At 43.4% G+C, this 25901-nt stretch overlaps 1 protein-coding gene across 2 annotated transcripts in view; it reads left to right on the forward strand.

Moving 5' to 3' along the window:
• Positions 1-601: 601 nt before the first annotated feature.
• LOC125181580 (guanine nucleotide-binding protein G(q) subunit alpha-like) overlaps positions 602-25901 on the forward strand; it is a 152533-nt gene continuing 127233 nt past the window's right edge. Inside the window, exons 1-2 of one of the 2 annotated variants that reach the window (XM_066987321.1) lie at positions 602-1154; positions 19347-19531. In XM_066987321.1, coding sequence (XP_066843422.1) covers positions 1019-1154; positions 19347-19531 — 321 coding nt within the window. In that variant the 5' untranslated portion in view covers positions 602-1018. Of the gene's footprint in view, positions 1155-1467; positions 1786-19346; positions 19532-25901 lie in introns of those variants that run through there. The other variant, XM_066987322.1, reaches the window with a different exon arrangement.

Here is a 25901-nt window from a genome sequence, read left to right on the forward strand (position 1 = left end):
AAGTATAATTTATTTTACAGATAAAATACTGTATTTTACAAATAAGGCTGTTTCACATGGCTGTTTGGTGTGAGAAACCATCCATATTCCCCTTCCCGACAGCTGTGGGCCTGGTAGGTGAGACCTTCAAGGACCAGACTTGGTCAGACACAGCATCCCAGAGTTAGCTTAATTCCACTCCCGACACGCAGCGGTGTGAAAGAGTGAGAGAGCCAGTAGAAGAGAGAGTTCGCCGTATTTCTGCCTAACCATGCCTACAGAGCCAAGCTATTGAAAACCCTAGCAAACTGGGTTCATGCTGTACATGCTCTAGCCGTACTTACTTTCTCTCTTCTCTTCCTTGTAAGAGGAACAAGCTGCGACGGCTCTCCAGTACCAGCTCTCCCCGCGAGAGGGACGGGCGACCGTACCGTGAATAAAGGCCTACCGTAAAGAAGTTCTCTCTACAGACACGTACTGAGATTGCCAGGTGACGTCGGGCTTGCCTGCTTTTGGAGGAGCCGAACTCTCGCTTTCGGACGGAGAGAGACGGATGAGGGCGGGGCGGAGGAAGAGAAAGACAGGATTAGCAGCCATTAGGATTTCCGTGGGAGGTGGTTACTTCGGAGGGTGGTGGTGGGGGACGTTTGGGGACTGCGTTGGTTGCAGTAGGAGGAAGCAGTGAGGGAAGGAGGGGTAGCTGTACTGAGTAGCTCGTCTCGTGTAGGTAGCGCTGCAAGGGCTTCTCCAGGGGTTGCTTATACGTTGTTTGGTGTATGATTTAGAGGAGAGAAGGAGTTGAAAGCGGTCGCTATTTAGAGGCAGGGAACGCGGGATCTGTGCTGCTGGGAGGGCTGTCGCTTTTTCCGTGCCCGTGTGTGGTATCGAGACAGCTCTGTGCTTACCCTTCAGTGCCCAGGTTGGATCTCTCGGGCAGAGAACGTCTGTGTCCCCTAGGGCTAGTGCTGTGGTGGTGGGTGTGTGCGCGAGCATACGTTTTTACGGGGGGTGGGGGTTGTGTCTGAAGCAGTTACGAAGAATGACTTTGGAGTCCATCATGGCGTGCTGCCTGAGTGAGGAAGCCAAGGAAGCCCGGCGGATTAATGACGAGATCGAGCGGCAGCTGCGTCGGGACAAGCGGGACGCCCGCCGGGAGCTGAAGCTGCTTCTGCTGGGTGAGTGCGGGTTGTCCCCAGCAGATACGCCTGAAGTGCCGCTGGAGGTGCAGCCTAGCCATCGCTGCCTCAGGCTCCTTCTGGCTGGTCCCGCCTGTGTGTTACATGGCGCGGTCGGGTTCGGTCGCGGTCTGGGCACTTGCCACCTTCGCCGCGGAGTGGCCGTGTCGTTGGCAGCGGGGACGTTCCTCCGCCTCCGTGTTGTGTGTGCGCACTCGCATACAGGCTTCGCCGAGGCGCTTGTAGTTGGATAAATAACTGTTTCCTGTGGGTGGGTTTGATATGCAAAGAAACCCGGCCTTCCAAAATGGAGAGGGAAAGGAAGGCTGGAGAGGGAGAGAGATCGCTGATGATGGGTGTAGGAAAGTGATGTAAGGCAGCAGGTTAAGGAAAGGACTAGAAGGGAAGTTGCTTTGCAGACTGATGGTGACAGGCTTTAATATCTGCGTTGTTCTGTGAGCCTTGGAAAGGTTGTTGGGTCACCGGTTGCAATTTTTTTTATCCTCATTTTTATTTCATGAGGTCAGCTGGGATAAGGGGTTTATGCCCAGACCGATTTCAAAAGCAAAAGAAGAAATCAAAGCCCCAGATGCATGCATGAAGCTCAAGAGTAACCTGAAGTATGCTGGAGGTTAGCAGGATTTTTAATACCTTTGGAATCCATCTAGTGTTTAGGAAATAAAATCTATTGTATCATTTCTCTTTAATTAAAATAGAGGTGGTTATTTTGGAGCCACGAGTGTGCAAAGGCATTGTTTGTTTGATAGGAGTTTGGCTTGTGTTAAGATAAGCCTTTTGAATTAAAATGCAGTTGTCCATATCTGATGTGCTCTACTATGTTGTGTAGTTCCTGGGGTAATACAGCTTCTTCCTTAGACTAGCAGGTCTTGAAATATGTATGCACCAGTGTCTGGTGTGTGGATGAATGGGGATGTTTCAAATGGATGTGGGATGTTTGTCTTGGGTCACGTGCATGAAAGTAGTGACTTACATTGGGGGAATAAACTGCCTTTTCCTTTCATCTCTCCTTACCTCATTGAAAAGTCAGGTTTTATTTAAATGCTTGCTCATGTATGTCCTATTTCCTACATTAAATATTACAGTTGGTCTTCTGTATATGGAGAAGGGTGTTGGGTTTCTTAACTGGTGTTTAGGAAAAAAAAAAAAAAAGATGGGTGGAGACAGGTATAATGCTACCAGTAATAACGTTGTCTCATTTTGGCCTAATTTTGGTTGGTGAAAGTGTTAGCTGCTGTTTCAAAATCCAAGACCAAGATAAAATAGAAGACACCTTGGATTTGTTTAATTTTATAGATGTTTAAGTATAATTATTTAACTATATGTTTGCTTCAGGAGAGGTAGATGGCACATTTGTTACTCAGGTCAAAACTGTTTCTGCATTTTCCTGATTTTTCTTGTTGTAATGCTAGAGGTTTCTCCCAAGTGTTTTTATTTTTTTTCCAAATGCATGAAACATTAAATCCCTTCTCTGTGGGATATATATTAGCATCATTCAGAGATTTGGTTCAAGGACAAAACCACTTCAAAAAAATATGAAAATATTCATTAAAATGGTGAGGTTGGGAACATGAATATCTGAAACTGCTTCAAGACATCCTTTTTTTAATTGACTAGACTTCTACTGTCCTATTACATGTCTCTTTCCCTCAAAACTTAAAGTAGTAGTATTGTTTTAACTTTATTTTATGTAAATGTTAGCAAACTTTTCTCAAAAGTGCTGACTTCTCAGTCCCCCGTTTAAAAAGTGTTGTTGGACTGAAAAGCCTAAGTGTGTTACAGACTTCTGAACATGGGATAAAGGTATATCTGTTTCATTGTAAGGAGAGAACTAACACAGCTTAATTTGAGCTGTGTTAATTGACTGCATGCACTTAAAATTTTTTGCAAGTGCAAAGTAAAAGGTATTAACTCTGAAGGTTTTAAGGAACAAATGAGCAAATCTATGCCATGTTTATTTTCTTGCTTAAAAATTAGATGTATATACAAATACACATGTAGCAAGTATAAAGAAAAAAATCTGTGTCACAAAAGAGGATTTTTTTTTAACCTCCTTAACTTGCATAAATTATAGTGCTTCCTTGCAAAATGAAATACTTCCTTCCTAACTGTAGGTTATTGTTACTTTGTGACATGTACTGTGCCATATACACCCTTCTTGTGTGTTAATATCTTTTTACTTTTCGTGGGATCAAAGAGTTTAAAATGTTAAGTCATTTCTGGAAAACTTATTTTGCACAGTAAGATTAATCATGGAGATGGTTTATTTTTAAAGTAAACATTAAAATACCACTTCTAGGTACTGTATTGCACATCATTGTCCTGTTCTAATCTGTTTTAAAATTAAGCATTTTTTTTTAATTATTGTAATTTTAAGAAATTAAAACTCAGACATATGCATTGAAGTGTATTACAAGGACATGGTAATAGTTTAGCCACTGCGACTTAGATGTAATATTTAAGGTACTTTGGAACAAATTCAGTCATATACTGAATTTGGTTTTAATCTCCTGTATTATTCAAACTCTTCCAGATTTCATGCCTGCAGAATGCTTTGTAAAACCTGGTGTGGTTTAACCTGGCAGGCAGCTAAGTGCCATGTAGCCAGTCACTTACTCTCCCTAGGTGGGATGGGGGAGAGGATCAGAAAGGCAGAAGTGAGAGAACTCATGGGTTGAGACAAAAACAGTTTACTAGGTAAAACAAAAGCAGCATGTGCAAGCAAAGCAAAACAAGGAATTCATTTGCTACTTGCCATCAGCAGGCAGATACTCAGCCACTTCCAGGAAAGCAGGGCTCATCACGTGTAATGGTTTCTTGGGAAGACAAATGCCATCATATTGCTCTGAACGCCTACCCCCTTCCTTCTTCTTTACTCTAGCTTTTATTACCAAGCATGATGTCATATGGTATGGAATCACTTTGGTCAGCCTGGGTCGCTAGTCCTGGCTGTGTCCCCTCCCAGCTTCTGGTGCTCCCCAAGCCTCCTTGCTGACAGCAGCATAAAAAGCAAAAAGAAGTGCTTGGAGAATCAAGGACTGCTCTGCAACAACTGAAAGCATTGTTGTTAGAAAACTAACTCTGTCCCAGTCAAAACCATGACAGTGGGGCAGCATAAGAAGCAAAAAAAAAAAAAAATCCTTGATGCAGTGTAAGCACTGCTCAGGAACAGCTAAAACATCAGTGTGTTATCAAAACTATTTTCACCCTAAATCCAAAACAAAACACCATACCAGCTACTATGAGGAAAGTTAAGTCTATCTTGGCCATGAGCAGGACCCCACTGAACTTTAACTCATGTAACTCTATTTGTTATACCTGCCTGTTCAAATTTACTCTGTATACTAGCATTTTTAAATTTATGATTTGGAAGAATCAAAACAACTGGTTTCATAGTAAATCTGAAGTATCATCATTAGGTACTCACAGATTACGTGTTGTGGTGGTTTTACTCGGGTGGGCAGCTGAGTTCCACCACAGCTGCTTTCTCATTTCTCCCTCCTCAAAGAGGAAGGGGGAGAAAATACGATGAAAAGGGCTCAAGGTTTGAGATAAGGACAGGGAGATCGCTCAACAATTATCGTAACGGGCAAAACAGACTCAGAGTAGGGAGGTAGTAAGATTTATTGCCTATTACTAACAAGGTAGAGAAGTGAGAAACAAAGGAAAGAAACCAAAAACACCTTTCCCACATCCACCCTCTTCCACCTCCTCCCCCCAAGCGGTGCGGGGGAATGGGGATTGCAGTCAGTCTATAGCACTTCGTCTCCACTGTTCCTTCACGGTCACTCTCATCCCCTGCACTGTGGGGTCCCTCCCACGGGGTGCAGTCCTTCCCGAACTGATCCTGTGTGGGCTTCCCACAGGTAGCAGCTCTTCAAGAACTGCTCCAAATATGGGTCCGTACCACGGGGTCCATCCATCAGGAGCACACTGCTCCAGCCTGGGTCCCCTACGGGCAGCAGCTCCTGCCAGGTCACCTGCTCCTATGTGGTCTCCTCTCCATGGGCTACAGGTTTGGCCCGGAATCTGCTCTGGTGGGGGTCCTCCACAGGCTGCAGCCTCTGTCGGTGCAGGTCCATCTGCTCCACCGTGGTCTCCTCCACGGGCTGTAGTGTGGAACCCTGCTCCAGCGTGGTACTCCATGGGCTGCAGGGGGACAGCCTGCTTCACCATGGTCCTTACCACAGGCCACAGGGGACTTCAGCTCTGGTTCCTGGAGCACCTCCTCCCCCTCCTTCTTCACTGACCTTGGTGTCTGCAAGGCTGTTTCTCACTCCTCTCAGTCTCCCAGCTGCTGTGTAGTAGTGTTTTTATTTTTTTTCCCCTGTCTTAAATATGCTCTCACAGAGGTGCAAAACAACATCACTTATTGGCTTGTCTCTGGTCAGCAGTGGGGCCCTTACCTAACATGGGGCAGCTTCTAGATTCTTCTCACGGAAGCCGCCCCTGCAGCCCCCCTGCTACCAAAACCTTGCCACGTAAACCCACTACACATTCAATTTTGCTGTTAATAGCTGTGTTAAATAGAGTTGAGCATGCCCCTTGATCTATTGGCAGGTATTCGGTTGCATCCAAATACGGTCCATTTCACTTCAATGAAGTAGCTGTCCCAGCTGTCTGCAGCTGCACCTTGGCATCCCAGCTGTCTGCACCTCCACCAGTGCCTCACCAACCTCAGAGTAAAGAATTTCTTCCTTATAGGTAATCTAAATCTACCTTTTTTTAGTTTAAAGCCATTACTTTGTCCTATCACTATAATCCCTGATGAAGAGCCCCTCCCCAGCTTTTCTGTAGGCCTTGAGCTACTAGAAGGCTGTTCTAAGGTCTCCCTGAAGCATTCTCTTCTCCTGTCCGAACAACCCCAACTCCCTCAACCTATCTTCATAGGAGAGGTTCTCTGGTCCTTTGATCACCTTTGTGGCCCTCCTCTGGACTCATTCTAACACATCCATGTCCTTCTTGTGCAGGGGGCCCTAGAGTAGTATGCAGTACTCCAGATAGGGTCTGATAAGAGCAGAGGGGGAAAATCATCTCCATTGACCTGCTGGCCATGCTTCTTCTGATGCAGCCCAGGATACCGTTGGCTTTCTGGGCTGCAAGTGCACATTGCTGGCTCATATTGAGCTTCTCATTCACCAACACCTACAGGTCCTTCTCATCAGGGCTGCTCTCAATCCATTATCTTCCCAGCCTGTATTTGTGCTTGGGATTGCCCCAGCCCAAATATAGGACCTTGCACTTGGCCTTGTTGAACCTCATGAGGTTCGCGCAGGCCCACCTCTCAAGCTTGTCCAGGTCCCTCTGGGTGGCGTCCCTTCCCTCCAGCATGTCAACCACACCACCCAGCTTGGTGCCTTTGGCACTCAGTCTCACTGTCCATATCACCGACAAAGATGTTAAACAGTGCTGGTCCCAATACCGACCCCTCAGGAACAGCACTTGGTCTCCACTTGGACACTGAGCTGTTGACCTCAACTCTTTGAAAGCAACCATCCAACCAATTCCTTACCCACTGAGTGGCCCATCCATCAAATCCGTGTCTCTAATTTAGAGACAAGGATATCATGGGGGACAGTGTCAAATGCTTTGCTCAAGTCCAGGTAGATGATGTCAGTTGCTCTTCCTCTATCTGCCAGTGCTGTAACCCCATCATAGAAGGCCACCAGACTTGTCAGGTGTGATCTGCCGTTAGTGAAGCCACGTTGGCTGTCACCCATCCCCTCCTTATTTTCCATGTGCTTTAGCATAGTTTCCAGGAGGATCTGCTCCATGGTTTTGCTAGACACAGCAGTGAGACTGACTGGCCTTGTAGTTGCCTGGGTCTTCCTTTTTTCCTTTTTTGAAAATGGGGGTTATGTTTTTCCTCTTCCAGTCAGCGGGATCTTCACCACGCTGGCACAAAATGCACAAAGGATAAAAATCTGTCAATAATCACCTTTCAGTTTAGCCTCTGTATCAACATTATTCATTGGGGGAAGCAATGTGCTTTCAGAACACTTATGATTTAACCTTAAATTAAGCCTGAAAAGAAAAAAAAAATTGTTTGTGGAACTTCCCCAGTAACTTTTAAAACTTTCCAAAGTGTAATATCACATTAATACTGAAGGACATGGGTTTATCTCATTTAACAGTATTCATGGCTAATAGTATTCCTGGCTGCATTAGGCAAAGTATCACCAGCAGGTCAAGAGAGGTGATCCTTCTCCTCTTCTCAGCATTGGTAAGGCCATACCTGGAGTCCTGCATTCAGTTCTGGGCCTCTCAGTACAAGAGAGACATGGGCATACTGGAAAAAGTCCAATGGAGGACCACCAAGATGATTAAGGAGCACCTCTCCTTATCATTAGGTATGGATGTATGTCTATATATGATAGAATATATCAATGTTTATCTTCAAGAGTCAAATTAGACAACCTTAGAAACAGCTTCTCCAAAGAGATACTTACCAATCTAGTTTCACTGAATAAACAACAAGAAACATATTAAGTATTTGTTCCTTTTCTAGTTGTAAACATATACTTTAGCAACTACCTAAAATTATTTTCAAGTGTTAATTGTTAGTATACAGATGGCTCAATAAAAGATAATAAGAAAAGGTTGCAATGCTTTCAAAATAATTACATTTCCTGCTTTAATGAAGAGCAAAGAAAATAGCCAATTAAAATATGCTATCCAATATCACCTTTTTTAAGCTGTGTGCATACAACTGAAGTATAGTAACAGTTTACCTACTTATATAAGTTGAGGAGACTGTCTATTTGCATAGGTATTTCAGATTACAGAAGGACAGGGAGTTTGTTGGTTGGTTGGTCTTCTGCCTCTTCAAGGTTTAGGGCTTGTTTTGGTTTGTTTGTTTTTTGTTTGGTTGGTCGGTTGTTTTAAAGTCTATGTCTTTGCTAATTCCCCAAGTTCTGCATGTGAATCTTTCATTCAGTTAAAACAGGTATAAGGAAAAAAAAATCCTCCCCCGAAAAAAAGTTCCAAAGATAACTAAAATCAGTTGCAATTAATGTTAATTCAAATGGTTTACCTCCTACCTGTTTGCTTCTGTAACACATAGAGAATGAAAGGATACTCATCCCACATGTTGCTTCATAAACATGTAGTATTTCAAACAAAAAGAACACCTCCCCTTAAGACCTGTGTTTTGCACATCAAAATACCAGCAAGCATGACAAAAAAGCCAATGCACTGTGTTGTGATTTAACCTGGCTGGTAGCTAAACACCACAAAGTAGTTTGCTTACCCTCCCCAAGCCCCCCTCTGTGGGATGGGGGGGAGAATAGGAAAAAAAAGTGAAACCTTATGGGTTGAGATAAAGACAGCTTATTAGGATAGAAAATAAAGGAAAATAATAATGATAATAGTAATACTGTTAATAATGTATACAAAACAAGTGATGCATAATGCAATTGCTTACCACCCGCTGACCAATGCCTAGCCTATCCCTGAGCAGCTGATCCCCTCACCCCGGCCATCCACCTCGTATTAATTATTCAGCATGACGTCAGATGGTATGGAATACCCCTTTGGCCAGTTTGGGTCAGCTGTCCTGGGTCTGTCCCCTCCCAGCTCCTGCTGTACCCCCAGCCTGCCCGCTGGCAGGACAGAGCGAGAAGCTGAAAAGTCCTTGGCTTGGTGTAAGCACTGCTCTGCAACAATTAAAACATCAGCATGTTATCAGCGCTCTTCTCATCCTAATCCAAAACATAGCACCCTACCAGCTACTATGAGGGAAAATTAACTCTGTCCTAACTGGAACCAGGACAGATATCCACCCCTTATTCCATACCATTTATGTCATGATTGGGTCCCAGATTTTCTGATATATGAGAAGTGGTGATTAATTGGGATATATGTGTATAAAATGTCCGCTGACTTTTTTTAGTCTGTGACTGACTTCGGGCTCCATCTGTCACAGCAGTCTTTCAGGGCAGAAGAGATGGTGCGTGATGTTGGCTTGTTACACTTCGGAGCTCGTTCTGGTTCCATTGCACAGCTGTGTTTGTCCAGTTCTATAAAAATTCATTTGTTGTTATCATTACCCACCATGTGTCCAGGTACCTGAGCAAAAGCAATCCCACAAATGGGTTTGCCTTTTCCTGAGGCAGGAGTAGCCCAGACTCTTTTCCCCAGCATGTTCCTTACATGCACTATAGGAAATTTATGCCCTTCTACATTACAGAACAGGTTTGATTGGGCAGGTCCAGCACGGTTGGCAGATCCCCTAGTATTGACTAACCAGGTGGCCTTTGCTAAATGTGTATCCCAATTTTTGAATGTCCCAGCACCTGTTGCCGTCAGTGTAGTCTTTAACAGTCCACTGTATCGTTCAACTTTCCCAGAGGCTGGTGCATGATAGGGGATGTGATACACCCACTCAATACCATGTTCTTTGGCCCAAGTGTCTATGAGGTTGTTTTGGAAATGAGTCCCATTATCTGACTCAATTCTTTCTGGGGTGCCATGTCACCATAGGACTTGCTTTTCAAGGCCCAGGATAGTGTTCCGGGCGGTGGCATGGGGCACAGGATATGTTTCCAGCCATCCGGTGGTTGCTTCCACCACTGTAAGTACGTGGCGCTTGCTGCTGCGGGTTTGAGGGAGTGTGATGTAATCAATCTGCCAGGCCTCTCCATATTTATATTTCAGCCATCGTCCTCCATACCAAAGAGGCTTTGACCGCTTGGCTTGCTTGACTGCAGCACATGTTTCACAGTCATGAATAACCTGTGCTATAGTGTCCATGGTCAGGTCCACCCCTCGATCACGAGCCCATCTGTATGTTGCATCTCTACCTTGATGGCCTGAGGTGTCATGGGCCCATCGGGCTATCAATAATTCACCTTTATGTTGCCAGTCCAGGTCCACCTGAGCCACTTCAATCTTAGCAGCCTGATCCACCTGCTGGTTGTTTTGATGTTCTTCAGTAGCCCGATCCTTGGGCACGTGAGCATCTACATGGCGTACTTTTATAACCAGGATCTCTCCCCGGGTGGCAATATCTTACGACAGTGCAGCAGCGCAGATGGGTGGCCCAGGTTGGACCACCTCCTCCTCCAGTGATATCCCAAAATATTTGCCTTCTGGCCAGTCCACAATCACTTCCAGGAGTCCTGTGCAACTGGGATTTCCTATTCGAGCCTGCTGAGTGATCAGTGCAATACACTTTCTCCATGTAGCATCAGTTGCATGATGTTGTAGATGGGGCCAGTCCTTTGAACATCCAGCCCAGTACTGGCAGTCGGGGTGCTATAGGAGCTGTGATTCAGTACGAACCACTTCCGAAGCAGATCAAACCCCTTCATATGCTGCCAATATCTCTTTCTCGGTTGCAGGCTTCAGATCCTGTGTATCCCCGCCTCCAAAACCCAAGGGGTTGACCTTGAGTTTCCCCAGGCTGTCAGAGGCTGCAGTTGGGGCTGTTCTCCCTGGCTTCAGCCTAAAGCACATTCTTTACATCTTGTCCTGCTTGGACTGGCCCAAGGGCTACTGCATGAACTATCTCCCGTTTAATTTGTTCAAAGGCTTGTCATTGCTCTGGGACCCATTTGAAATCGTTCTTCTTATGGGTTACTAGATAGAGTGGGTTTATAATCAGACTGTAAATTGGAATGTGCATTCTCCAAAAACTCAAAAAAAACTAGGAAAGTTTGTGTTTCTTTTTTGCTAGTTGGTGGAGACATAGCTGTTATTTTGTTGATCACATCCTTTGGGGTTTGATGACATCCATCATGCCATTTTATTCCTAAAAAATAGATCTTCGCACATCTTTTGACTTTATCTTGTTTTATGGCAAAACCAGCCTTCAGAAGGATTTGGACTATTTTCTTCCCTTTCTTGAAAACGTCTTCTGCTGTGTCACCCCACACATTGTTGTGATCAATGTACTGCAGGTGTTCAAGAGCTTCCCCCTGTTCCAGCGCAGACTGGATCAGTCCATGGCAAATGGTAGGGCTATGTTTCCACCCCTGGGGCAGCCGATTCCAGGTGTATTGGACTGCCCTCCAAGTGAAAGCAAACTGTGGCCTGCACTCTGCAGGGATGGAGAAAAATGCATTAGCGATATCAATTGTGGCGTACCACTTGGCTGCCTTTGATTCCAGTTCGTACTGGAGTTCTAGCATGTCCGGCACTGCATCACTCAGTGGTGGCGTGACTTCATTCAGGCCACGATAGTCCACTGTTTGTCTCCACTCACCATGAGACTTTCACACTGGCCATATAGTTCAATAAGGTTCAACAAGGCCAAGTCCCTGGTCCTACACTTTGGTCACAACAATCCCATGCAACTCTACACGTTTGGGACACAGTTGTTAGAGAGTTGTAGAGGAAAAGTATCTGGGGGTGTTGGTCAATGGTCGCTTGAACATGAGCCGACAGTGTGCCCTGGTGGCCAAGAAGGCCAACGGCATCCTGGCTTGTACCAGGAATAGTGTAGCCAGCAGGGCCAGGGAGGTGATCGTCCCCCTGTATTCTGCTCTGGTGAGGCTGCACCTCGAGTACTGCATTCACTTTTGGGCCCCTCACTACAAGAAGGACATCGAGGCCCTGGAACGTGTCCAGAGAAGGGCTACAAAGCTGGTGAAGGGCCTGGAACACAAGTCCTATGAGGAGCAGCTGAGCGAACTGGGTTTCTTTAGTCTGGAGAAGAGGAGGGTCAGGGGAGACGTTACAGCTCTGTACCTGGAAGGAGGTTGTGGGGCGCTGAGGGTCGGCCTCTTCTCGCAGATATCCAGTGATAGGATTAGAGGGAATGGCCTCAAGTTGCGAAATTATGAGATATTTCTTCTCAGAAAGAGTAGTCAGGCATTGGAAGGGGTTGGCCAGGGAAGTGGTGCAGTCACTGTCCCTGGGGGTGTTTAAGGTTGGAGGTTGGATGTGGTGCTTAGGGATGTGGTTTAGTGGGTGACATTGCTGGTAGGGGGACAGTTGGAAGAGATGATCTTGGAGGTCTTTTCGAACCTTAATGATTCTATGATACCAATAAAGTGTGAGTTAGTCTTGCTGATCGCTCCTTTGCTCTCCAGTTAATGAATCAGTTTATGGATGGGAATCGGGGAGTCTCGGTTGGTGCGATATTGCTGCTGGTGCATCACTGTGGTAGAGATTGGCACCTGCTGTTCTTCGACCTTCAGCAACCCCACAACAGAAGGGTCCTCCGAGAGACCGGGCAAGGTAGACAACTGTTTAATGTCCTCTGTCTCTAAGGCAGCTATGCCAGAAGCCCACTAGTACCCTTTTGGGATGAGGCCTTCCTTCAGCTACAAGAAGCGTGATGCTTGCATGCTCTCATCCTGACGGGTCACTTCATCCCCCCAGATGTCTGCTGGAAAAGCTACACAGCAGGCTGTAAGCAATCCAGGAGACTCTTGGAGTTATCCTGAGGATAGTTATCTGGAGGCAGTCTGGGCTGCAGTGACCATGCCCTGGTTGAGTTTGTGATCTTGAGGCATATGGGCTTGGCAAAGAGCAAAGTCAGGACCCTGAACTTCCAAAGAGCGAACTTCCAGATGTTTAAAGACCTAGTGGACAAGATCCCCTGGAACACTGTCCTCAGGGACAAAGGAGCTGAGCAGAGCTGGCAACTCTTTAAGGATGTTTTCCTCAGAGCACAAGAACTCTCCATCCCCCTGTGTATGAAAGCGGTCAGGGAGGGCAGACAACCGGGATGGCTGTGCAAGGACCTGCTGGACAAACTGAGGCACAAGAAGGAAATACTGAAAGGACAAACAATAAAATTAATCAGTCTTTCTGTGACTTTAGATACTTTCAGCTGTTATGCCTTTGCTATTGCTTTCTATGACAAGAACGCGGCTAAATTTTGGAGGCACATCCTAATTCTGTTAATTACTCTAAGCAGACTAATTAAGAAAAAAACAACCCACACCTCTGGAAAGAGAACTGATAAATCCACATTCAATATGATAAAAATCTTCCTGAACTCACAGCTCTACAAAGCAAATACTGACATTTAGATTTTGTATTATATAATATAGCGTTGCTTTTTTTGTATGTTTTACCAAAAGATCTCAAAATGCATTACAGAGGTCATAAATGAGATGATAAAATGAATAACATTGATATTAGTTGAACTGAGGCACAAGAAGGAAATGCACAGGCACTGGAAGTAGGGACACGTGGCCTGGGAAGATTACAGGGATGCAGTCTGGATGTGTAGGGATTGGATCAGGAAGGCCAAGGCACAGATGGAACTGATCTTGGCAAGGGATACAAAAAATAACAAGAAGGGATTCTATAGGAACATTGGCCAGAAAAGAAAGGCCAAGGAGAGTGTTCCTCCTCTGATAAATGAGAAGGGAGAACTAGTAATGACAGACATGGAGAAGGCTGAGGGTACTCAACAACTTCTTTGCCTCAGTCTTCACTGCCAGTTAGGATTCTCAAGTCTTTCATTTCCCTGAACCCATAGATGGAGGCTGGAGGAGCAAAGTCCCACCCACTGTAAGCGAACAGCAGGTTTGAGACCACCTGATGAAACTGAACAGGTACAAGTCTATGGGGCCTGATGACATGCATCCCAGGGTCCTGAGGGAATCGGCTGATATAGTTGCAAAGACTCTCTCCATCATATTAGAAAAGTCCTGGCAGTCAGGCGAAGTCCCTGGTGACTGGGAAAAGGGAAACATCACTCCCATTTTTAAAAAGGGTAGAAAGGAGGACCCGGGGAACTACAGACTGGTGAGCCTCAACCTCTGTGCCTAGGAAGATCATCAGAAAGATCCTCCTGGAAGCAATGTCAAGGCACTTGGAAGACAAGGAAGTGATCCGAGACAGCCATCATGGCTTCACTAAGGGCAAGTTGTGCCTGACCAATCTGGCGGCCTTTTATGGTGGAGTCACTGCATCAGTTGATAAGGGAAGACCAACCAATGTCATCTACCTGGACTTCTGTAAGGCCTTTGATATGGTCCCACATGACATCCTGATCTCCAAACTGGAGAGAGATGGATTTGAAGCGCAGAACATTGAGTAGATAAGGAATTGGCTTGAAGGTCGCACCCAGAGAGTGGTGGTCAATGGCTTTATGTCCAGGTGGAGGCCAGTGATGAGTGCTGTCCTTCAGGGGTCTGTATTGGGACCGGTACTGTTTAATATCTCTATCAACAACATAGACAGTGGGATCGAGTGCACCCTCAGCAAGTTTGCAGATGACACCAAGCTGAGTGGTGCAGTCTATACAAGAGAAAGAAGGGATGCCATCCAAAGGCACATGGACAAGCTAGAAAAGTGTGCCCATGTGAACCTAATGAGATTCAACAAGTCAAAGTGCAAGGTGCTGCACCTGGGTTGGGTCAATCCCAGACGTGAGTATAGAGTGGGAAAAGAACTCGCTGAGAGCAGCTCTGCAGAGAAGGACCTGGGGGTTCTGGTGGATGAAAAGCTCGACATGATTTGGCAGTACGCATTTATCAGAAGTGTTTTACAAAGGCTTTATATATTTTAAATTTTCTAATCCATTAATGGTGTTTCAGATGTCTTTTGCCTTGTTTATATAATCATAGAATCACAGAATATCCCGAGTTGGAAGGGACCCACAAGGATCATCAAGTCCAACTCCTGGCACTACGCAGGTCTACACAAAAATTCAGACCATATCACTAAGAGCATACTCCAAATGCTTCTTAAACTCCAACAGGCTTGGTGCAGTGACTGTGTCCCTGGGGAGCCTGTTCCAGTGTGCGACAACCCTCCTGGTGAAGAACCTCTTCCTGATATTCAGCCTGAACCTCCCCTGTCGCAGCTTGACTCCATTCCCTCGGGTCCTATCACTGGTCACTAAAGAGAATAGATCAGTGCCTGCCCCTCCACTCCCTGTCGTGAGGAAGCTGTAGACTGTGATGAGGTCTCCCCTCAGCCTCCTCTTTTCCAGGCTGAACAGGCCAAGTGACCTCAGCCGCTCCTCATACCTCTTCCCCTCTAGGCCCTTCACCATCTTTGTCGCCCTCCTCTGGACGCTCTCCAACAGTTTCACATCCTTTTTGTACTGTGGTGCCCAAAACTGCACACAGTACTCGAGGTGAGGCCACACCAGCGCAGAGTAGAGCGGGACAATCACTTCCCTCGACCGACTAGCGATGCCGTGCTTGATGCACCCCAGGATACGGTTGGCCCTCCTGGCTACCAGGACACACTGCTGGCTCATATTCAGCTTGCTATCAGCCAAAACCCCCAGATCCCTCTCTGCAGGGCTGCTCTCCAGCATCTCATCGCCCAGTCTGTACGTATAGCCAGGGTTGCCCCTTCCCAGGTGCAGGACCTGGCACTTGCTCTTGTTAAACTTCATGTGGTTGGTGATCGCCCAGCTCTCCAATCTGTCCAGATCTCTCTGCAAGGCCTTTCCACCCTCAACAGAGTCAGCAGCTCCTCCCAGCTTAGTATCATCAGCAAATTTACTCAAAACACCCTCTAGTCCTACATCCAAATCGTTTATGAAAACACTGAAAAGAAGCGGCCCTAAAATGGATCCTTGAGGGACCCCACTGGTGACTGGCCGCCAGCCAGATGTAACCCCATTTACCATAACCCTTTGAGCCCTGCCCGTCAGCCAATTGTTCACCCATTGTATGATGCTTTTATCTAGCTGTATGCTGGACATTTTGTCCAGCAGGAATCTATGGGAAACTGTGTTGAAAGCTTTACTGAAATCCAAAAAGATCACATCAGCTGGTTTCCCTTGATCGATTAGATGGGTGATCTTTTCATAAGAAGAAATCAAGTTAGTCAAACAGGACCTACCCCTTGTGAACCCATGTTGGCTGGGACCAATGACTTCTTTGTCCCCCAGGTGCACTTCAATAACTCCCAGGATAATTTCCATAATTTTACCAGGCAAAATATTGTTTTCCATGTTAGACTGTAGAAAATTTATATGGTAACCTAATTAATTGATTAATTATGATGGTGAAGGGTCTAGAGTGAAAGATATATGAGGAGCAGCTGAGGATACTTGGTTTGTTCAGCTTAGAGAAGAGAAGATTGAGGGGTGACCTCACTGTGGTTTACAGCTTCCTCGTGATGGGGAGCAGAGGGGAAAGTGCCAATTTCTTCTCTCTGGTGACCAGAGATAGAACCTGAGGGAACGGCATGAAGCTGCATCAGGGGAGGTTCTGATTGGATATTAGGAAACAGTTATTCACTGAGAGGGTGGTCAGGCACTGGAACAGGCTCCCCAAGGAAGTGGTCATGGCACCAAGCACCAAGCCAAGGCACGGATGGAAGTGAGCTTGGTAAGGGATGCGAAGAATAAAAGGAAGGGATTCTGTGGCTGGGGGAGCAAAGTCCCACCCACTCTAAGCAAAGAGCAAGTTCGGGACCACGTGATGAAACTAAACAAGTACAAGTCTATGGGGCCTGATGACAACAGGAGTGGCCAGCAGGTTGAGGGAGGTGATTGTCCCCCTCTACTCTGCCCTCATGAGTCCCTACTTGGAGTACTGCATCCAGGTTTGGGGCTTCCAGCATAAGAAGGATGTGCATCTGCTAGAGAAGGTCCAGAGGAGGGCCATGAAGACGACCATGTGGCTGGAGCACCTCTCCTATGAAGAAAGGCTGAGAGAGTTGGGTCTGTTCAGCCTACAGAAGAGAAAGCTCTGGGTTGACCTTCTTGTGGCTTTTCAGTACTGAAAGGGGGGTTATAAAAAAGATGGAGAAAAACTTTTTGATCAGGCAGACAATGGCAGGGCAAAGGGAAATGGCTTTAAACTAAAAGAGGGGAGATTTAGAATAGAGGTCAGGAGGAAATTCTTCACTCAGAGGTTGGTGAGGCACTGGAAGAGCTTGCCCAGAGAGGTTGTGGATGCCTCATCCCTGGAGGTGTTCAATACCAGGCTGGTCGAGGCCCTGGGCACCCTGATCTAGTGGGTGGCATCCCTGCCCATTGTAGGGGGGTTGAAACTAGATGATCTTTAAGGTCCCTTCCTACCCGAGCGTGGTTTTTTACTCAGGTGGGCAGCCGAGTTCCACCACGGCCACTCTCTTGCTCCCCCTCCTAAAAGGGGAAGGGAGAAAATACGACACAAAGGGCTCAAGGTTTGAGATAAGGATTATTTAATTAAAGGGAAAAGGAAGAGGGAAGAAGAAAAAACACAACAAAGGCCACGTGGAAGCACAGAGAGAGAAAAGCATTTACTCTCTACTTCCCATCAGTGAGCGATGTTCGGCCACGTCCTGGGAAGCAGGGCCTCAGTACACGTAGCGGTTGTTTGGGAGGACAGACTCTTCCACGAGAGCCCCCCCTCTCTTTCCCCTTTCCCCCCTTTTATTGCTCAGTGTGACATCATGTGTTACAGAATATCCCTTTGGTTGGTTTAGGTCACCTGCCCTGGTGATGTCCCCTCCCCATCACTTGCCCACCCCCAGCCTGCTGGCTCTTGGGGGGTTGGAGGGAGTCCTGATGTGGTACCAGTATTGCACAGCAATAGACAAAACACTGGAGTGATACCAGTGCTGTTCCAGCTACAAGTGCAGAGCAGAGCACTCTATAGGCTGCTGCAGGGAAAGTTAACTCCATCCCAGCCAGACCCAGGACACTGAGCCATTCTAAGTTTCTATGATTCTATTCTGTGCTTTATGGTTTCTCAGACTTTTGTACTAAATATGTGGAGTATATCTTTGTGGGAAAAACTGAAAAATATTACAGAATGTGTGATATGCTATTTTATTTCACTTCATATATAAAAACATGACTCCATTGTGTAGGTTTCAGAGAAAGGGAAAAACTGAGATCTAAGGGTAGCCAAAACCTATTTTTAGTATGCAGTAGTTCTGTATTGCCTAAGTCTGTAATTTTATAAACTTGAGAAGTCATGTTCTTTCCCCTCTGGTAGATTACATCCTGGTGGCCAGTCAGTACCTTGCAGAGATGGTCTGTGTATTTGGTGCTCTGTATCTAACATTGTGCTTGACTTTCTGGGAATGCGTGTGTAAGGAAGACTTGTTTTAGAAGTTTGTTTTCTACACGTGGGAGATGGGGCTGAAGGTTTCAAAACGAAGTCCATGGTAAAGGCAAAAGATTTTAGAGGCTTCCAGGTTAGATTTTGCAATGTGCTACCTCAGAAGGACTTAAGGGTTGCCAGCGCAGCATTGTGCTTTAACATTGCATTGCATTGCTTGTGTAATACTCTACTCTGAGACACCAAAAACATCATGTAAAGCATAAGGCTTCCTTTGTCCTAGGAGCCAAGTATTATGGCATGAATCCAGGCTGAAAGGCTGAGAAGCACTGCATGCAGGTAAATGCATTGCATTTTGTGGAGGGCTAAGTAGCTAGGCAAACATACAGCATTCATATGGCTGTGCAACTGTTCGTTCTAAATTTCGATTTCTCTTTATAAATTATTCATATGTTTGCTTAGATAAGCTCTCCTAATCACAGAGGATGAGGTCACTGAATTGGGCCAAAGAAAAAGATGCTGCGTGATATATTCTGTGAAATTCCCAACAAGCAGATCTTAACTTTAAATTTACAAACATTCAGAATGTTAACTTAAAAACTTATTATTTGTGCTTTGTGTAAAGTACAAAGATGCAAAGAAATTTAAAGGAAGGAATGACTGCCCATTAAAAAATATGAGCCAAATTTTAATTAAAATGGATTTTATATGTTTCTGAGGTAAAGATTGCAGAACTGTAATTATATAGAACTAATTGCCTTTCTAACATTTATGTATTGGTTGTATACCAATTGTTGCTTATCATAATGTCCTGAAGGTTGGCCAAGCAAGATTTCTTTTTCTTACTCTATGAGTAAAAACCTATCATAGTAATTCCCCAACATTAGATGTTGTTGAGAACTATATCTTCAGGAATGGGGATTTATGGTTATATGGTTATAATTTTAAATACGCAATGGTATATTATAGATATTTTGGAGTGTATATTTTGTTTTAGTTATTAGCTATTAACTAGCTCATTGCTATCTATTTCTATTTCTATTTTGTCTTCAAAATAAAAGTTTTAATTCGGTGTTGCTTCAGTTGTTACTATAATACTGCTGTTTTGATGTTTAACTTGTCCTTGTAGTCACCATGTAAGCAACGTAACCACTTGACAATGTTCTGTCCTGCACTGAACAAGCTGTCTGCTTTGTGCAGAAAAGTCATCTCTCTGTCCAGTGGCTGAAGTATATTCTTCTTATTTGTCTTGCAGGCACAGGAGAGAGTGGCAAAAGCACGTTCATCAAACAGATGAGAATCATCCACGGATCAGGTTACTCTGATGAAGACAAAAGGGGCTTTACAAAACTGGTGTACCAGAATATATTTACAGCAATGCAGGCCATGATCAGAGCCATGGATACCCTCAAAATACCATACAAATATGAACATAATAAGGTGAGATTTTTGTTTATTTCCATAGCTGAAGCTTTTCCTCTTTTACCTTTAGGGAGCGTACTGAAGGTCTCTAAAAATTATACATCATGTACAAATTATATTCTACCTAAAATTTAGAAGAAAAGGGCTTCTTCCAGTCCTGCCTTGACTTCCCTGCCATTTGCACTGCTCTGACAGCACAGAGGTGCTGCTCTTAAGAAGATATCTGGGGGTGGGAGGGTTGTCATAGCAAGAGGGTTAAGGGGTTAAGAGCAGGCTGGCATTTGCCTGTGACTTGAGTTGCCTCTTTTCCTTTCCTCCCATTCCATGTTGTTGTGGTTTAACCCGGCTGGCAGCTTAACACCACACAGCCGTTTGCTCACCCTCCCCCCTCCCTCTCTGGGATGGGGGAGAGAAACGGGAAAGTGAAGCCTGTGAGTTGAGATAAAGACAGTTTATTAAGACAGGAAAATAATAATAACAATAATATTGATAATAGTACAACTAATAATAATGTGTACGAAACAAGTGATGCACAATGCAATTGCTCACCACCCGCTGACCGATGCCCAGCCTATCCCCGAGCAGCCGGCCCCCCCACCCCCCCTGGCTAGCCACCCCTATATATTGTTTAGCATGACGTCAGATGGTATGGAATACCCCTTTGGCCAGTTTGGGTCAGCTGTCCTGGGTCTGTCCCCTCCCAGCTCCTGCTGCACCCCTAGCCTGCCCGCTGGCAGGACAGAGCGAGAAGCTGAAAAGTTCTTGGCCTGGTGTAAGCACTGCTCTGCAACAATTAAAACATCAGCATGTTATCAGCGCTCTTCTCATCCTAATCCAAAACATAGCACCCTACCAGCTACTAGGAGGAAAATTAACTCTGTCCTAACTGAAACCAGGACACATGTCTGGGCCAGAGCACAGTTTAGACATTCTTCTGGTTTGTACCAGTACTATGTAAGACTTTCCATTAATATTATGTGGGGAAAAATCAAATTTATTAGAAAAATAGGTGGGGATATCTTGTTGAGTGTGAGTATATTATGAAATAAAACTTTTGACAGAAGGCCTTAGAATAAGCCAATTCTTTTGAAAGTGATGATATCGCTGAAATTTAGAAAAATAAAATACCTTTAAAGCATTTTTTTTAATATTTAATTAAAATATAACATATTTTAAAGTTTCCATGAAAGAGGGTGAAGCATTTAATACAAGTGATGTTTTTTGCATGGGGAGGCAAAGGATTATATGGCTGTATCTCCCGTTCCTTTCCATTGGGGTGTTCTGTCTTTGAGAACAGTTCCTGAGAACTGGTCCTGATATTTACTACTGACTCTTACTACTGACTCTCAGTAACTTTGTCAGATGGAGAGATTAAGATCTCTTATGAGTGAAAGGCTTGCCTTTGAATCTTGTGAAAGGAGATTTAATGATTATTTAGTAATCCTGGATGAAAATTATACTTGTAAATATTTTATTATTTGCTTAAATATCAGAAGCTATGTAAAAGCACGGAAATTGGCAATAAGGAAGTAAGCTTCTGTTAACTAGGACAGACAAGATGAAAAAAGTATGTTGATAGAAGTTGTGGTGGTTTTATCTTGCTGGGCAGCTGAACTCCACTACAACCTCCTCAGAAGAAGAGGGGGAGCAGAGAGTATGCTGGGAAGAGGAAAAAAAAAAAAGTCTCACGGATTGAGATAAGGATAGAATCATTAAGGTTGGAAAAGACCTCCAAGATCATCTGGTCCAACCATTACCCTACTACCAATGTTACCGACTAAACCATGTCCCTAAGCACCACATCCAGCCTTTCCTTAAACACCCCCAGGGACAGTGATGCCACCACTTCCCTGGGCAACCTGTTCCAATGCCTGAAATTAAAGAGAAAAGGAAGAAGGAAAAAACAAGCAAATGCTGTGCAGAAGCACAATGAGAGAAATAAAATATTCTCTACTTCCCATCAACGAGCAATGTTCGGCTAATCCTGGAAAGCAGGCTATCAATATGCATAGCGGTTGTTTGGGAAGACATATGTCTTCATAATGAGAGCCCTCTCTACACCCCCTTTCCTTCCCCTTTCCCACCTTTTATTGCCGAGTCTGACATCATATGGTATGGAATGTCCCTTTGGTTGGTTTAGGTCAGCTGCCCTGGTGATGTCCCCTCCCCACTTCTTGCCAACTCCCAGCCTACTGTCTCTGGGGGAGTTTAGAGGGATTCTTGATGCTGTGCCAGCATTGCTCAACAATAGACAAAACATTGGTGTGATACCAATGCTGTTCTAGCTACAAGTGCAGAGCACATCACTCTATGGGCTGCCGCAGGGAAAGTTAACTCCATCCCAGCCAGACCCAGTACAGAAGTCTTTTGTGTTTACATATATGAAATTTAATTATTAGAATTGATCTGCAGTGTATGTTTGAAGGGATCTTATTTAGAAGTAGGAAAAGTGAAGCTTATTATCAGGTGAAGGCTTAGTTTCTCCATTTGTGTCCACCAAAGTCATTGCAGCTGATTACCACATTGTGATGTAATGGTACGGTAACCAAAGAATCTTGCAGGAGCCTGGCTTTATACAGTGGCAAGTTAGGCAGGTCCTGTCAAAATCAATATTGGTAACTTTCTTTAATGTGTTTTTGGGGTTTCTGAGCTTATGAAAATGTTCGGAAATTTTGAAAAATTTGTCCTAAATAGAATGTTGATCTGAACCTCCTAGTTGGATTGTATTTTTGAGCTGTCTGATTTCCCCTTGCCCCTCAGAAATCAAAATCAAATGTATAACTCATATAACTAGTATTAAAAAGGAAATTACATTTGTATGTGTATTTCAGCTTCATGTTTTTACTGTACATAAAGTACTGAATTTCCTATCAAAATGACTTTAAATGTTAATTGATTGTGAAGCACACGTTTTTCTTCTGTATTGGTATTGACCGTCTCTTTGCTGTACTATATGGAAGTCCATTATAAATCCTTGTATTATGCTACAGAGTATATATTCTATAGTTATTATTTAAATTGAGTGTTGAATTTATATAGAATATTTTTATATAGTTGAAGTGAATGTTAGATGCGGCATATCTGTATACATGTGACCAGGCCTTTCTAGTTATAGCTGTTCACTTTTTATATATAAAAATAACTTTCTTGAAAGTGAGAAAGTCTATCTTTGTGCTCAGCTACTTCACAAGCGTTCCCATCAGTTCTAATAGGGCTATGTGTGTAGTAAAGTGCCAAAGCTGACAGGTTCTAGATGCAGTTCCTTTATAAACTCTGCGGGATTTTTTTAATTCAGGGGAATTAAAAAATACAATCTTTTTTTTTTTTTTTACTTTTTTTTTTTTTTTTTACCTTTTTTTTTTTGCATTGAAAACAAACTCGTTAGCCTTGCAGCCTAGAAAACACAGGAAGGGCACTTCCTATGAAATTGAATCTCATATCAGGAAATTCAGTCTCGGGAAATAATATCTCAAAGTTTGAGTAACAGCATATTCTTAGCACAGTACTTGTTTTGCACAATATCTTAGAAACCTACAGCTCAAGCTGCTACTTATATGGCTGTGCCTAAAGAAATGGGAATGAAGTGACCCTTTTATCAAATTCAAAAAGTTCAGTTAAGTAGGCAGTTGGGATCTTTGTACAGTGTAAAACAACGACATCTAGGCTGGATTATTTTAATATCAGCATAGGAAGAAGCAAGTTTTAAGTTAAGGCAGTTAGTTCTTCCAGTATTGTGTTGGCTTTATAGTCACCAATATAATTAAATTGGCAAACTCTGAAATGCTTTGTCCTATATTATGACAGTCTAAGTTCTTTGAAAGATTTATTATCAGAACAGTGAAAGTCAATTGAGAAACGTAAATGTTAGTGTTTAAATTGTAATGTCTGATTACTGATGGTAGGGCACTATCACGTAAAACATTTCTCTTGTTAACTGCAGAATGTGAGCTCTATTGAGGTTTAAGATAACAGGTGAGGGTGATCTCTTCTCTAAGGAAATGGTGGCTTATGGATTGGTTTTTTTAGTTTCCTTTTGAGTAAATGTTACTGTGTTTCCATTATTTTTTAAATATAAGTTGTGAAGTTTTTATATGCATATTGAATTTTGGAGAAGCAGTTTATAAAATATAGAAAAGCCTTAGGGTGTTCTTTTTGTTTCTCAGAATTGCCTGTCTGCAAAATTTTTGTGAGTGTACAATAGTAACTCATGTGCAAGCACTAACATTCGCATGCACATTTTTAAAATCTAAAATATATATTTTAAAATCTTTTTTAAAACCATCTTTTTAGAATTTTGACCTGTGTATCTATGTTTCTGTCAGTCCATCCAAGTTAATTAATACTGAATGAAGAAAACCATTAACTGTAAATATTTTTTTAACTTTTGACTTAACTTTGGTGTGGTATCTCCATTCTTGGAGATATTCAAAAGCCACCTGGACATGGTCCTGGGCAACTGGTTCTAGGTGACCCTGCTTGATCAGGGATTGGACCAGATGACCTCCAAAGGTCCCTTCCATCCTTATCCATTCTGTGATTCTGACATTCCTAGTGTTGTCCATAGTGGCTTAGAAGCCATTGTTCTAGGTAATGTAGTCCCCATTTCTCCTGTTCTATCTTTTTTCATGTCTAATATTGCTGCAGGATGTGTTTTTTTTTTGTTTGTTTTTGTTTTTTTCTCTCCTGTTGTTACAAAAGTTCTACTAAATAAATCTACTCCTGTACTAAAGAACTACTACCAGTTTTACCCCTTATTGTTCCTTTTCAGTGTAATTTCCAGAACACAGTTACCTCTTCTTATAGACTGCCTGGAAGTTGTCATTCATTAGTGGTTAACAGGCAGGAAATCTTAATTGAATATGATGCCAAGAATTTCCTGTGAGACTTCTTAAATATTCATAACAAGTTACCCAATGTGAGTAAGCTACAAGAACAGAGAGACTGAAAACATAAAATCAACTCTTAGTATAGACAAAGAAGTTTGCTCTCTAAGTTTCAAAGAGTAGTTCCACTGATGAAGTTGTTTCCGTATTTAAGCCTATTCCCTATAGGGAATGTTTAAAAATGAAAATAAGCAAGTATGGGAAAATGCTTTTAAAGTCCAAAATCTCACTGATGTTCTCTTCAAGGCCAAGTTTACTTTGTTGATAGCTTTTTTTTCCCCCAAGTCGAATGAATCTATTGTAACAAACAGACAAAAGTAAGATACTAGGAGCAGGTATGGAGTCAGATTACATAAATCTCAAGTGAACAGTTTTGAGTTTTAAATGTTTTGGATCTCTTCAGTGACATTTGATGTTCAGCAAACATAAGTTGGAGAAAAGGACCTCCCTCATACCTCACCTGATATGCAAATAATGTGAAGGACTGAATACCAAGCAGCAGTGTGCTAATTGTGTGTGAGATCCATTGACTCTCAGATGATGTAGTATGTATGGTAGTTATTGTCTTTTTTGAAAGAAGGATATTCTGAGGATGTTGAAATGAAATGCTTCTAAAGAATAGTTTATTGGTTTGGAACACACATAATAAAGTGCCTCTTCAAGTAGATGGAGAAAACTGAACTGTGCCATCCGCACAAACAGTAGTATTCTTCAGTGTCTCATACTTGAAGAAGAGAGCTTAAAAGCAGGTTGCGGGAAAAAGGGATTTATACTAGTCATGTTAGTTAGTATTCAGCACATCCTAGTACTCTCAGATGTCTTACTCCAGACACATAAAAATAAAGAAAAATTACCTAGTAAATAGAAGTTTTGCAGACTGTTAAATGCTTCGAATAATGTGAAGCTTCTGATGCAATTTTTTGGCAAGAAATAGAATACCTAAAAGCCAGCCAATGTGGAAGAGAGCATAGTAAGATTTCAAGTATCGTAATCAATTAACTTTTATTCAGATACAGGAATTAAAGATGACTTTTTTTTTTCAGGAGCCTTGTTTGACGTGAGGTAAAACCTGGCTCCCCAATAGCTTTACATTTCCTCCCATGATGGCGTTCATCAAAGATCTTTAGGGGCTCCAATAAAGCCATGAACAATTTCTTCCTCAGTGCTTCATAAAGAATGTTGGTAAGGACTTCCACAATCCTAAATAGATCTCAGTCTCTCCCCAACTGGTTTTCTTCTATTTTAAGTCTCCTTCTGTCAGTCATTTGCTCCTCTGATGCCTAGCTTGCCTATCTCCAGTCTTTATACATTTAACCTTAGAAAGTCCTTATCTATTTACCTGTGACCTTACCATATTGTCCTACTCTCTACTGTTTTTGTTTTCCATTATATTTGAATCAAACTTTAAAAAATAATAACCTTTTTATAAATGTGTTAACTTATATTCTGTCCTCCTACTACCATTTCACTCATTTGCTTACCCCTTGGTTAGAGCAGAGATTTCT

The sequence above is a fragment of the Anser cygnoides genome, chromosome W (genome assembly GCF_040182565.1).
Source record: "Anser cygnoides isolate HZ-2024a breed goose chromosome W, Taihu_goose_T2T_genome, whole genome shotgun sequence".
Lineage (NCBI taxonomy): Eukaryota > Metazoa > Chordata > Aves > Anseriformes > Anatidae > Anser > Anser cygnoides.